The sequence below is a fragment of the Protopterus annectens genome, chromosome 10.part0, assembly GCF_019279795.1.
Source record: "Protopterus annectens isolate FY-2018-M chromosome 10.part0, PAN1.0, whole genome shotgun sequence".
NCBI lineage: Eukaryota > Metazoa > Chordata > Ceratodontiformes > Protopteridae > Protopterus > Protopterus annectens.
In genome coordinates this window covers 1141864236-1141879095 of record NC_056744.1, presented here as the reverse complement: position 1 = coordinate 1141879095, position 14860 = coordinate 1141864236, and the positions used below count along the sequence as shown (strand labels likewise).

General features: G+C 45.1%; 1 protein-coding gene across 2 annotated transcripts in view; it reads right to left on the bottom strand.

Moving 5' to 3' along the window:
- FUBP1 (far upstream element binding protein 1) overlaps positions 1 to 14860 on the bottom strand; it is a 1223929-nt gene that overhangs the window by 586379 nt on the left and 622690 nt on the right. For both annotated transcript variants that reach the window (XM_044085874.1, XM_044085872.1), the window contains 2 exons: positions 1599 to 1701; positions 1409 to 1509 (listed from right to left, as the gene is read on the bottom strand). In XM_044085874.1, coding sequence (XP_043941809.1) covers positions 1409 to 1509; positions 1599 to 1701 — 204 coding nt within the window. The remainder of the gene's footprint in view (positions 1 to 1408; positions 1510 to 1598; positions 1702 to 14860) is intronic.

The window sequence follows — 14860 nt, the reverse complement described above, 5'->3', positions numbered from 1 at the left end:
AGGAGGTATAGCTAAAGGCCTGTGCTGGGGTAAAAACAAGAATTCCCTAAGTCTTTTCCTGGAATCAGAGAAATCTTGACCTTCCCATTTAAAATGCTCCCTCATGGAATGCAGAGTCTCTGAAAATGAAAAATCCTCAGGAGGGAAGCTGAAGGAGTAGAATCATCCACATCAGAATCAGAATAAGGAGGGTACTCCTGCAAGTCTTCAGAAGACTCAGAAGCCTCCGAGCATTGCTCAAAACTCTCAAACTCAGACTCCACCCTAGGCCTCTTATCAGGAGGGGGCATAGAACCCCTTATCATAGTAATCAAATCCTCTGCCATTTTAAGCATATGTTTCTTAGGCAAAGACCCTGAAGTACTAGGAGAAACCCCACTGAAGCAAAACTCGGCCTGCCCCTCAAAGAAGCCTTGGAAACAGAAGGGAGGCTCTGACCACCTTAGGAAGAGAGGGAAGAACAGCCACCTGAGAAGCCTCCTCAGCCTGGCCTACTTCCTGAGAGGAAACATCCTGTAACAGTAAAGTCTCTCCCTGAGACTCCAAAGAAACACCTGGCAAAACCTCCGGCTCCACTGAGCCCTCTAAAGAACCGACGTCTGGGACTGTCGGTTCTTCCACTCTAGGCTTTGCTGTTTTGTCCTTGCGTTTTTAAGCCGAAGCCGGCGTCGGAGCATCCGACGGCATTTTATAATTACAACGCTTCCCAAACACTAACCTGGCACAGTCTAACCTTCTCTTAATAGTGCGTTTGTTAAATCTAGCACAAGAGCGGCATCCAACAACGTCGTGCTCAGGCCCTAAACAAGGTATACACAAAGTATGGTAATCCCTATGAGGTATCTGTTTCCCACAAGAAATAGTTATTCACTTTTTCTGACATCCGGTTAAATACTGAGGCAAGAAAAAAACAAAATATTCCCCAACGGGTACTTAGCCAACTTTGATTCGGTCTGAAACTCTGGCTTCAGAAACTTTCAGAACGCCAACCTGCACTCGCAAAATTGCTTCTGCATCGGACCATGCGGCAAAAAAGACTGAGGATATGACGTCGGTCATGCGCATTAGTACCCTGACGTACTGACGTCAGTCTAATGCGCCCTGACCGACGTCAGCCATATACTTTGGTATTCGGGCCGACTGGACAGCGGACTACCCAATAGTTAGGACTGCAGCAATGTGGAATGAAGAACATCTTTTTGCTGCTTTATGAAAGGCTTACAGCAATTTGTGTTAAACTAATGCTCCAAGTTTGGCTGCAGACATTTCCATTAGATGCACAGTTACATGCAATGCGACAAACCAACCGTCTTAAATATTTAATTGTAAAAATACTTAAGCTGGGAAGGCAGTCTACTGCACAACTACCAAGAAAATTCTTTCAAATCAAACTTTTTTTTCAACAAACCTGCACACTTCGAAGGAGGTCTGTGATTATTTCTGCACCATGCTGACATCTTTCAGGGGGACCACTTATCTGTGCTATCCTATCCGGACCTGTTCCGTCATCTGAAATTAACATTAATGCATTACTCCTATAACCAATAACTTTAGTAACATTGCAAAGCAAAACCTAGTACCTATACAAAATTACTTACCCGGTTTAAACTGAATTCTTACACCAGCATCATTCTGGATTTTTTTGATCATTTCCCCATTTCGCCCAATTACAATTCCAACAGCATACCGTGGTATGGGAATCTGAAAAATATGCAAACCAAAGTTAAATTATACAGAACACCAGGAAAAATTAAATCAGATTGTATACTTCCTTGCAGTGCATCACTACATACATGTTTGTATATCTATCTGTACTTAAGTTTTGTACAACAGTAAACATGAATAGTCAACTGCAGCAATGGCATTCCTAATCCACAGGATTTGCTAGTCAGGCATCCAAACTTCCAGCCGCATAGAAAACAGGACATGCATCTTCATTTCCTTGATAAAAAATGTCGAGCTCTCACACAAGTTGCTTCAAAAGTACAGTTGTGTACACTTACCATAAATGTACATGTTAGTGTGTATTCACTGTTGCAGCCATCACACTAGGGTTATCTGCCTGCAGGTAAGCCCTCAGTCGGACGGAATACCAGACACTTAGTATTTCTGCATTTGATGCTGTCGCTCCAAGACTGACGTCAGGTGGTCAGGGGTATAAACAGGCAGCCGATGCCATTACATCAGTTTTTCTTGCCCCAAATGTCAGCAGCCCGCTAAATAGGGACCTAGGTTATGGTGGGGGAAAAACACCAGTAAACTAAATACCAATACCCCAAAAGGGATTAGTAATAGCCATAGGGGGAGAGAGGGCGAGACCAAGGGCAAGGAAGTACAGTTGTGTAGCTACCATAAATGTATATGAGAGTATTCACTGTTTCAGTCATTACTCTTGGGTTATCCTGCTAGCAGGCTAACCGCAGTTGGCCAGAATTCCAAAGTCTTGGTCCGGCGTCGGTTGCTGTCACCTCTTCCCGGACGTCAGTGCGCCACGGGTATAAAAGCAGCAGCAGACGCCATTTTCTTCAGTTGTTCTTGCCCCAGATTGTCAGGTGCCCCCAAAAAGGTAGGCTAAATAGATTATGCCAAAAAAAATGCATGCACCAAGGTAAACATTTCCTTCATCTAAAAGCAAATACACCACATAGGTTGTATAGTAGAGAAGTACAGATAAGACCCAGCAAATAAAAGGGGGATGGGTGAAAGGGTAACCTGGACTGCAACAGTGAATACACTAACATCTACATTTATGGTAGATACACAAAGTACAGTTTTGTACCTACCATAAATGTAGATGTTGGAGTGTTTACACTGCTGTAGTCATTACACTTGGGTTATCCTGCAGTCAGGCGATCCCGGAGTCGGCCAGAGTTCCAAAGTCCTGGTCCAGCGTCGGTTGCTGTCGCTTCTTCCCGGACGTCAGTGCGCCAGGGGTATACAAAATGCATCAGACGCCATTTTCTTCAGTTTTTCTTGCCCCAGATGTCAGGTGCCCCCAAGTAGGTAGGCAATATATTACTAATAAAAAATATACATATAAAATAAAAAAACAATACCTTCAGTTACAAGCAAATACACCACAAAGGTTGTACAAGATAGAAAAGTATAGATAAGTCCAGCTAGTTCAGAGGGGATGGAGGGAGGGTAACCTGGACTGCAGCAGTGTGAACACACTGACACCTACATTTATGGTAGGTACAAAACTGTACTATGTTAGTGTTACACTGCTGCAGTCATTACACTTGGGTAGAATCCCAAAGCTAAGGTTGGGTGGCTGGTCTATAAAGAGTTAGGATTGGCTAGGAAGCCCTGCAGAACTGCAGTGGCAAATCCTGCTCTGGATTTAGAGTAAGAGGCAGGTGGTAATACTTGGTAAAGGTGTGCACTGAACCAAGTTGCAGCCTCCAAAATTTCCTTGGTAGGTACTCCTCTGAGAAAGGCTGTTGAAGTGGCTGTTGCCCTGGTGGAATGTGGCCTAATGTTATTAGGGACTGATTTTCCATGCTGTGTATAGCAGTAACGAATAGTGTCCTATCCATTTGGATATAGCCTGCTTTGAGATAGCCTCGCCCTGTGATTCTGCAGCATATGCTATAAACAGTTGCTCAGTTTTCCTGAGAGCTTTTGTTTCGTCCAAGTAGAAGCATAGATGCCTGTGTATGTCCAAAGAATGCAGAAGTTTCTCCCCTTTATTCTGGGGGTTTGGATAAAAAGTTGGCAAATGGATGGTTTGGTTAAAAGCCACACTAGATACCACCTTTGGCATAAAGGTAGGGTTTGTCCTTAGAAACCCAGTCCTGATGAAAAATTATAAAACGTTCCACTGCCATTTATGCCTGTAGCTCTGAGGCTCTTCATGCTGAAGTTACTGCCAGGAGCAAAGCTGTTTTCCATGATAAAAATTTTAGATCGGCTGTATTGGCTGGCTCAAAATGTGGCAGGGTTAGCTTTTCCAAAACAAAATTGAGGTCCCAAGTTGGTGTTGGTGCTCTTCTGGGCGGTCTTATGTTTTTAGCCCCTCTGAGGTACTGCTTTAGTAAGGGATGAGAGAATAAAGAAGGATCCGTGTTGTAATGTGCTGAAATGGCAAAGGCATGGATCTTAATTGATGAGGATAGGCCTCTGTCCAGCATCTCAGTTAAGTACTGTAAAATCTGAGGAATGTTTGGAACAAGAGGGTCAAGGCTTTGAGCCTGGTTCCAGGCGCAGAAACTCTTCCATTTTTCTGAGTAAGCTTTCCTGGTGCTAGGCCTCCAAAATGACATCCGTAACAGCTTTAGAGAGAGGTGTTGCCTTGTTTGACTAATGAATCTGCCATGCAGCCAGGTTTAGGGTTTTGAGCTAACCGTGCAGGATCTGATTGTTTTGTTGAGTCAGATGTGGAATTTGAGGCAAAATCCATGGTGGGCCTTGAGCTAAGTTCCTTAAGATAGGGTACCAGTGCTGGCGTGGCCAGTCGAGCAATCAGGATCATCTGTTTTTTCTTTTGTGGCAGGTCTGGCATTCCTTTTAGCCTTTGTAAAGTATGAAAGTGGAACCTGTAACCTTGACACAATATTCAGAACCCATTTGTTTTGGGTGATTGTTTGCCAGTTTTGAAAAAAGTGCTAGTTTTCCCCCTAAGGGGGCTTCCAAAAGGGAAGTGCTTGGTGTACGAAGGGGAAAGTCATTGTGAATGCTTCCTGTAAGGTTGAGACTTGTCCTTACCTCCTTTTGGGATTGAGGTGCCCCTCTGTCGTCTGTTTGAGCCTTGGGGTTGAGATCTGCCTCTTGGACATCTGCATCTGCCTCTGTCGCCTGACACTGGAAAGGACAAATTCTTTGTTGGCCAATTTCTGCTAAATCGAGGTGGCTGTACCTGTAAGAAATCCTTGACTGTTTGCATCTTTATCCTCCATTTTCTTTAACACCTCTTCTGCCTTAACACCAAACAAGGTATCATGCTGTAAAGGAGCATCCAATAATTCTGCCTTAACATGATCAGGTAAGCTCTGTTCTTTTAACCAAGCATTTTTTCGAATCACAGAACCTGTAACTGCGGCTCTACAAGAGGCCTCTAAAGAATCAAAACCACATTGCAGAGTATGCTTTCCCACCTGTTCAACTGCATGCAATAAATCCTGCATTTCTTTAATCAGGAGCTTCTGAGCTTGCAAGCATTTTCTGTTTTAAGTGAGCCATTAAATATTGTTGGTACTTAAGCATGTGAAAATGGCAATTTAAAGCCCTTACTGCTAAAGTTGCAGAAGTGTATACTTTCTTCCCCCATCTATCCTAAGCTCTGGAATCTGTCAGAGGGTACTGGATTTTTTGCAATGGAAGCCTTAACCCCTTTTGGACCCTGGGAAACAGTTTCTGGATCAGCAGAAGGGTTTCTATAAACAAACTTGAGAGTCAGGGACTCTAATACCCATCTGGCTAGGCTGGTGCAGGGGGCAAAGAATCAGGAGATAAGCTGGATTCAGAGAACACATCATCCACAATATCTAGCACAGCCGGAACAGCCAGGGGCCTGTGCTGAGGTAATAAAAGGAAATCCCTGAGCCTTTTATTGGATTCTGAGTTATCCTGACTTTCCCAATGGAAATGCTCCCTCATGGTATGTAAAGTTTCCCCAAAAGAATAATCCTCAGGAGGAGAGGCTGAAGGGATAGATTCTTCAGCATCAGAGTCCACATAGGGGGGTAGAGTGTATCCCTGGTCTGAAGAGAACTCAGAGGAAATGGAAACCTGATCAGAGGAATCAGTCTGTATCCTGCCTGGCCTTTTCTCAGGAGGGGGATGGTAACCCCCGATTAGAGCAACGAGGTATTCGACCATTTCAAGCATCTGTTTCTTAGGCATGGAGGACTGTCCAGGAAAATGCTGTACTTGCTTCTTTGTCTTTAATGGCACTTTAGTCTTGGCTGTTGCTTTAATGCCAAGTTGTGAAGGTCTGAAAACACCCTCAGAAGCAGATGCCTGCTCAGCGGCTCCGGACCCATCTGTGGGATTAGTTTCCATAGGCCCAATACCTTTAGTTTCCAGAGGCCTAGTGGTCTCCACGTGGGAGTCGGAGGCGGCCTGTGGCTCTGAGGTAGCAGGTGTCAGGGGCTGCGAAAGCGGCTCACAGAACCGGCGACTGGCCTAGAAGAGGTTTTGTCATCAGTTTTGTACCTCTGATGCCTGTGTTTATCCTTGTCTTTGCGTTTTTTCGGTATTGCTGTCGGTTGATCCGATGGCATAGTATAATTGAACCTTCGGCCAAAGTAGTGCAAAGCAAAATCAAAACGTCTTTTTATAGTGCGTTTGTTAAATCTAGCACAAAGCAGACTAGTGACGTCGTGATCAGGGCCTAGGCATGGAATACAGTAAGAGTGGAAGGCCTCATGAGGTATTTGCTTCCCACAAGAAATACAATTAACCTTTTCTGACATCGGTCTGAGGCAAGAAAAAAAAAGTTTCCCCAACGGGGTTACTTAGCTTTATTGAAGACTTCGGATCCGAAATTCGACTTCGAAAAACTCAGGAGTTGGCCGACCGGCACTTGCGAACGGCTTCTGGTTCAGGCACCGCACGGCAAGACTGAAGAAAATGGCGTCGGATGCATCTTATATGCCCCTGGCGCACTTACATCAGGGAAGAAGCTACAGCAACAGACGCCGGACCAAGACTTTGGAACTCTGGCCGACTGCGGGACCGCCTGAGGGCAGGATAACCCAAGTGTAATGACTGCAGCAGTGTAAGACGAACATCTGTACTATGTTCATAGCGTTTCACTGTTGCAGTCATTACTCGGGTTGAATCCCAAAGCTGAGGATGGTTGGCTGGGCTAAATAAGATTAGGAAAGGCTATGAGGCCCTGCAGAACTGCAGTGGCAAAGCCTGCTCTGGATTTAGAGTAGAGAGGTAAGTGGTAGTGCTTTGTAAAAGTGTGCACTGAACTCCAAATTGCAGCCTCTAAGATGTCTTTGGTTGGTACTCCTCTGAGGAAGGCTGCTGAAGTGGCTACTGCTCAGGTAGAATGTGGCCTAATGCCCTTAGGCACTGATTTGCCATGCTGTGACTAGCAGAAACGAATGCAATTATCCATTTTGAAATGGTCTGTTTTGAGATGGCCTTTCCTTGTGATCCTGCAGCATATGCCACAAAGTTGCTCAGTCTTTCTGAAAGCTTTAGTTCTGTCCAAGTAGAAGCGTAGCTGTCTGTGTATGTCCAAAGAATGCAGAAGTCTCTCACCCTTGCTCTGTGGGTATGGATAAAAGGCAGGCAAGTGAATGGTTTGGTTAATGGCCACACTGGACACCACCTTGGGCATAAATGTAGGGTTTGTCCGCAAAAACCCTGTCTGGATGAAAAATGAGGTTCCACAGCCATGAATGCCTGTAACTCGAGACTCGTCTTGCAGAGGTTATTGCTAGGAGCAGAGCTGTTTTCCAGGATAAGAATTTAATATCCGCTGTTGAGGCTGGCTCAAAAGGAGGCAGTGTGAGTTTTTCCAAGACAATTTAGTTCCCATGCAGGTATTGGTGTCATCTCCCTGGGGGTCTTATGTTTTTGGCCCCTCTGAGGTACGGTCTTATTAAAGGATGAGAAAAAAGTAGGTGGTTCTGTATTGTAATGGGCTGAAATGGCAGAGGCATGAATCTTAATTGATGAAAAGGATAGGCCTTTGCCCAGCATCTCAGTTAAATATTGTAAAATCTGAGGAATATTTGGTACAAACGTGTCCATTCCTTGTTCCTGGTTCCAAGCACAGAATCTCTTCCATTTTTCTGCACAAGATTTTCTGGTACTGGGCCTCCTGGCCTCCAAGATAACATCCATTACAGCTTTGGAGAGTGGAGTGTTCTGAATGGCTACATTATCCGCCAAGCTGCCAGATTTAAAGTACTGATGTGGCTGTGCAGGATCTGATTGTTTTGTTGGCTCAGTAAGCGAGACGTTTGAGGCAATGTCCAGGCTGGTCCTTGAGACAAGTTCTTTAGGACTGGGTTCCAGTGCTGGCGTGGCCAGTCTGGGGCAATCAGTATAATTTTTGGCTTCTCGTCTGACCTTTAGGAGTACCTTGGGGAGAAGAGGCAGTGGAGGAAAGGCATATACTGTTAGGTTTTTCCAGCTGAAGGATAGGGCATCCACTTTCCATGCTTGCTTGTGGTAAATCCTTGCGCAGAATTTCTATAGTTGGCAGTTGTGAGGGGAGGCAAATAGATCTATGTCTGGGCATCCCCATTTCCTTATGCTGAAGACTTGTGGATCCAGTTTCCACTCGTGGGGATCCATGAGCTTTCTGCTTAATTCGTCTATTTATTTTTCCTGGCAGGAATTGTGCTTGCAGGTGAACTTGACAAGTCAATGCTGTCAAAGTCATGGCTTGCCTGCAGAGGGGGTAGGAATGTGTGCCTCCCTGCTTATGTACCACATGACTGTAGTATTGTCCGTCTTTATTAGTAGTTGTCCTGGATGAAGTAGATCCTTGAAAGCTGTCAGGGCATTCTGAACAGCTAGCATCTCTTTTTGATTGATATGAAGATGCATCTGGCTTGCGGGCCATGTGCCCTGAATACATTTTCCTGCCATGTGGGCCCCACAGGCATAACCTGATGCATCCATTGTTAGTGTCTGCCTGGCTGTGGGTAAAGTGAATGGCTGTCCCTTGCTGTGGTGACAGGCCTGTGCCCACCATAGAAACTCCTGTTGCAGGCAGGGAATGAGGGTAATTAATGTTTCCAGGCTGTGGCAATGTTGAGTCCAAACACTTTTTAGATACCATTGTAGTTTCCTCATATGCAGTCTGGCATATGGAATTAGCAGAATGCAGGATGCCATGAAGTCCAAAGCCTGCAGAATTTTTCTTGCAGATAACTGGGTCTTTGTTGCCAACATTTGGAAGTAAGAAGTCAGTTGTCTTTGGCATGAGATAACCCATCTGGGCAGTTGTATTTAAGCTTGCACCCAAGAATATTATCTCTTGAGAGGATACTAGTTTTGATTTCTTTCGTTTACTGTGTACACTAGGCAAATTAGTAATCTTTTTACAAACGCCAGATGCTGTAGTAGAATGTCTGTTCTCTGCTTGAATAAGGCAGTCGTCCAAGTAAGGATATATTTAAATTCCTCTGTCTGCAAAATGCAATTACTGGTGCCAGGCATTTGGTGAAGACCCTGGGCGCAGTAGATAAGCCAAAGGGCAGTGCAGAGAATAGGTAGTGCATTGAGCCAGCTATGAATCTCCGGTATCTTCTGCAAGACTGTCTGATTGGGACATGCAGGTATGCCTCAGATCCAAAGTAACGAGCCCAGCTTTCTTGCCCAGCAGCTGCTGCAGTCTCAACATTTTGAAACATCCAGAAATGTTTTTAGAATAGGCAGGTCCAGTATTGGTCTCCAGGCTTTGTCCTTTCAGGGCACCACGAAAATTTGAGTAAAATCCTTGTCCCTGCTCTTGTTGTGGTACTTCCTGAATGGCCCTCATGTCCAGGAGGGATGAAACTTGCTTTTGTGCCTCTGCCCATTGTGTGGCAGGTCTGGCATACCTTTTGCTCTTGGCAGGGTGTGAAAGTAGAACCTGTAGCCCTGAGACGTTAAAAACCCATTTGTCCTGGGTAATCATGTGCCAATTTGGTGAAAAACGTGCTAGTTTTCCCCCTAAGGGGGCTGCCAAAAGATAAGTGCTTGGTTCTGCCAGAAGAAAGTCATTGGGACTGTTTCCTGTATGGTTTTGATTTGTCCTCTCCGCTTTTAGAGGTAGAATCACCCCCACTGTTTAGGCCTGTATGAGCTTTGGGGCAGGGATCTGCCTTTGGGGCGTCTGTATCTGCCTTTTTGTGGCCTGACACTGGAAAGGACCAATTCTTTGTAGGCCAGCTCCTGCTAAATCTGGGTGGCTGTACCTGTAGGAATTCCTTAACTGTCTAAATGGATTTCGCTTTATCCTCCATTTTCAACACCTCTTCTGCTTTAACACCAAAGTATCATGCTGTAATGGAGCATCCAATAATTTTGCTTTAACATGGTCAGGCAGATTCTGTTTAACCAAGCATGCCTTCTAATGACAGAACCCGTAACTGCGGCTCTGCATGAGGCCTCCATTGAATCAAAACCACATTGCAAAGTATGCTTTCCCACTTGTTCAGCTGCATGCAATAAATCCTGCATTTCCTTATCAAAACATTCAGAATTTGTCAACATTTTCTGTTTAAGCAGTGACATTAAGTATTGCTGATATTTAAGCATATGAAACTGACAATTTAAAGCCCTTACAGCCAAGGTAGCAGAAGTGTAAACTTTTTCCCCCCCATCTGTCCAGTGCCCTAGAATCCCTATCAGAGGGGACAGGGTTTTTTGCAGTGGAAGCCCTGACCCCTTTGGGACCCTGAGATATAGTTTCTGGGTCAGCAGCAGGGTTTTTATATAGAAATTTATGAGAGTCTGGAACCCTGTAGTATCTGTCTGGCTTAGCAGGTGCAGGGAGTAGAGTGTCAGGAGACAGGCCGGACTCTGAAAATACATCTACAATGTCTAGAACAGGTGGAATAGCAGGAGGTCTGTGCTGAGGTAGTAAAAGAAAATCTCTGAGCCTTTTCTTAGATTCAGAGTAGTCTTGGCTCTCCCAGTGAAAATGCTCCCTCATGGTATGCAGGGTTTCCCCAAAAGAATAATCCTCAGGAGGAGAGGCTGAAGGAATAGATTCTTCGGCATCAGAAATCCTCATAGGGAGGAAAAGAGTATCCCTGTTCAGAAGAGGAGTCGGAGGAAATTGAAACCTGATCAGAAGAAACATATAGTCTCTTGCCTAGGCCTCTTATCAGGAGGGGGATGGGAACCCCTGATCAAAGTAATTAGGTCTTCGGCCATTTTAAGCATCTGTTTCTTAGGCATGGAGGCCTGTCCATGGGATTGCTGTACTTGTTTTTGTCTTTAGTGGAGCTTTATTTAATCTTTGCCTTTGAAGCTGAACTGTGTAGGCCTGAAAACACCCCCAAAAGCCGATGCCTGCTCAGCGGCTCCGGACCCATCTGAAGGGATATTTTCCGAGTGTCCAATATCTTGAGTTTCCTGCGGCCTGGTCGGCTCCACATGGGAGTCGGAAGTGGCCTGCGGCTGAGATAGCGGGCATCAGGGACTGCAAAAGCACCTCACTGAGAACCGGCAAACCGGTGACTGGCTTAGAAGCCTAGTCAGTTTTGCAGCTCAGATGCTGGTCCTTTTCCTTGCGTTTTTTGTGAATTGCGGTAGTCGGATGGCTATCCGACATAATGCAATTAAATCTTTGGCCAAAGTAGTGAAATTCAAAATCATGCAGATGCTTAATAGTGCGTTGGTTAAATCTAGCACAAAACCTACAATTATCGACGTCATGATCAGGGCCTAAGCAAGGAAAACAAAAAGAATGGAAGTCCTTATAAGGTATTTGCTTCCCACAAGAAATACATGCAACTTACTGACATCGATCTGGAGCAAGAAAAAAAAAAAAAAAAGTTTCCCCAACGGGGTACTTAGCTTTAAATGAAGACTTCGGATTTGAAATTCGAACACAAAAATCTCAGGAGTCTGCTGACTGGCACTTGCCACCCGGTGCCCGAAGCAAAAGCAATTTGCAAGAAAGACTGAAGAAAATTGCGCCGGCTGCATCTTTTATACCCCTGGCGCACTGACGTCAGGAAAGAGGCGACAGCAACCGACGCCAGACCAAGACTTTGGAACTCGGGCCGAATGCATGTAGCCTGCCGGCGGATAACCCAAGTGTAATGACTGCAACAGTGAAACACGATGATCTGCAATAGGATTTTTGAAAAGGAATTTGTGGGAGTCGGGGACCCTGTAGTATGTGTCTGGCTTACAAGGAGACAGAGGCAGAGAATAAGTAGCCATACTAGATTCTGAAAAAACTGTCTAGAACAGGAGGTATAGCCAAAGGCCTATGCTGAGGAAGAAAAAAAATCCCCAAGTCTCTTTTAGTCGGAGAAATCCTGACTTTCCCAGTGGAAATGTTCCCTTAAGATATGTAGTTTCCCTGAAAGAAAAATCTTCAGGGGGAGAAGCAGAAGGAATTGAATCTTCTGCATCAGAGTCGTCATAAGTAGGTAAAGATAATTCCTGTTCATTAGAAGTCAGAAAAAATGGAATCCTGTTCAGAAGATTCATAATCAATGTCTTCCCAAGGGCTCTTAGAAGGGGGGGGGGGGATTTGGCCACCCCTGATCAGAGTAAATCTTCAGCCATTTGGATAATTTGTTTTAGGCATAAGGGCCTGCACATGTGGCCCAGGCATCTTTTTTAGTCATAGGTCTAGATTTTGGCCCTAGTTTTGAAGATGGCGGTCTAATATACAAATCTGTAGGCCTGAAAACACCCTCAGAAGCCGGTGCCTGCACAGCGGCTCCGGACACATCTAAGGTAGAGACATATGAAGGGTCCATAACTGAAGCATCTCGCAGCATACCAGACTCAGAATGGGTCTCAGTAAAGGACTGAGAATCAGAAGTAGCGGGTATCAGGGGCTGCAAAAGCACCTCACTCAGTACTGGTGAACTGGCTTGGAAGCGTAGTCAGTTTTGGACCTCAACGGCCTGTCTTTCTTTGCGTTTTTTAGGTATTCCGGTAGTCGGATTGCTAACAGATGACATTTCTGGATAATTAAAGCGTCAGCCAAAATATTCAGCAGCAAAAATGTACTGGCGTTTGATAGTGCGTTGATTAAATTTAGCACAAAACAGACAGCAAGTTAAGCTGTGGTCAGGGCCTATGCAAGGAATACAGTACAAATGAAAATCCTTCAGATGCATTTGCTTCCCACAAGTAATGCAATTATTAACTTTTACTGACATCGGTAAGGAGCAAGAAAAAATTTCCCCAATGGGGTACTTGGCTTTTTAGTTGAAGACTTTGGTTCTGAACATTTCAGGAGTCTGCCGACCAGCACTTGCAAACTGCTTCTGCTTCGGGCACCGCACGGCAAGAAAGACTGATGTAATGGCATCGCCTGCATGTTTTATACCCCTGACGTCATGGAAGAAGGGACAGCAACAGACGCAGGACCCAAGACTTTGTTAAATAGGCTGACTGAGTGTATAACCTGCCAGCAGATTACCCAAATGTAATGACTGCAACAGTGAAACGAGGAATATCAACGGGGTACTTTTAGAAGTCTTGTATTGAAGGAGCAAAGCACATAATATACCAGTTGTCCGCGTCTGAAAAGTTCTGAGGTCTGTGCATGCAGACGTCATATAGAAGGCCCCTGGTTTATGGCCCTGCGTGTGACGTCCCATGCTACTACAGCAGGCAAGCTGAAGCTTTTGTATAGAAGCAGACGTATGGGTTGCCCGAGGGAAATCGCACACCAAGAAGACTGCAACATAGGAATAGTACATATTTGGGTATCAATGAGAGGGAAGGCGTAGGAGACCCGAGGGCCAATCGTGAACAAGTGCATCCCTTGGGGATTCCCACGGAAAGGGGAATTAGGGCAAGGTAGCTGCTGCATTTGTTTTTTATGGATTTGGCAAAACTATCGTAGCAAGTATGGCACTATTTTTGGAAAATCATTTCCGCTATATGTTGTTTCAGGGACCACTCATGAGGCATCAGTATTGCTCTGCTGAGTTTTTCTGCTATAATGCTGGATTTCCTGGGAATATGCATTGCTATCAAAAAGCATTGGGAGGAGGTTGCCAACTGCCATACTCTCAGGGCCGCTTGACAAAGGGGATAAGATTGGGTTCCTCCTTTATGTACTATACTACTGACATATTGCAAGTTTGTATTGCAACTGTTCCCAGTGGAAGAGTCTTGGAATGACTGCAATGCAAAAAGCACCCCTCTCATCTCAAGGATACTAATGTGGAAGTGGGCCTCGTGATCCTGCCAAGTGCCTTGGACTCCTCCCTGAAAAATCATCCCCCCATCTGAGAAGCACCCATAGTCACTATGGCAATCGGTTGTGGAAGAACAAAAGGTCGACCCAAGGTTACTTGATCTGAATGGAGTCACCAATGAAGGTCTCTTTTGCAAGACTTAACATGATGCAACATCGGAAGTTCCTGCATGGACAACTGAGTGAACAGTAGCTACTGTAAAATTCTCTTGCATTTTCGCTAGGAAAATGACACTTGCTCCTGCCATGGTGCCCAATACTTTCAGAAAGTACAGTTGTGTACACTTGCCATAAATGTAGATGTTCTTAGTGTTTCACTGTTGCAGTCGCACTTGGGTTGATTCCCAAAGCTGAGGATAGATGGAGGCAGTCAAGTATTGGGGCTGACTAGCAGGGCCTTGTAAAACTGATGTGGCAACTCCAGTTCTGGATTTAGAAAAGATAGGCAAGTGGTAATGCTTGAAGGAACTCAAGGTTGCAGCTTCCAGGATGTCCCTGGTAGGGAGTCCCCTGAGAAAAACTATAGAGGTTGAGGTAGCCCTAGTGGAATGAGGCCTGATCCCCTGTGGGGTAGGTTTTCCATGGTGTTTGTAGCAGAAATGGATGCAGTGTGCTGTCCCTTTAGAAATGGTTTTGAAATGGCCTTGCCCTCTGGCCCCTGTAGGAAAGCTGACTAGCAGCTGGTCAGATTTTCTGAAAGGTTTAGTCCTGTCAAGGTAGAACCTGAGCTGTCTGTCCACGTCCAAGGACTGCAGGATCCTTTCCCCTTTATTCTGAGGATTAGGAAAAAAGGTTGGTAAATGGATGGATTGGTTTAAAGCCACACAGGGCACAACCTTGGGCATAAAAGATGGGTTACTCCTGAAGGAAACCCTGTCTGCATGGAAGATGAAGGGTTCCACAGCCACAGGGGCCTGTAACTCACTTTACTCGCTGAAGTGATGGCTAGCAGTAAAGCTGTTTTCCGAGAGGAGAATTTTAACTCTGCTGTAGCAGAAGCTC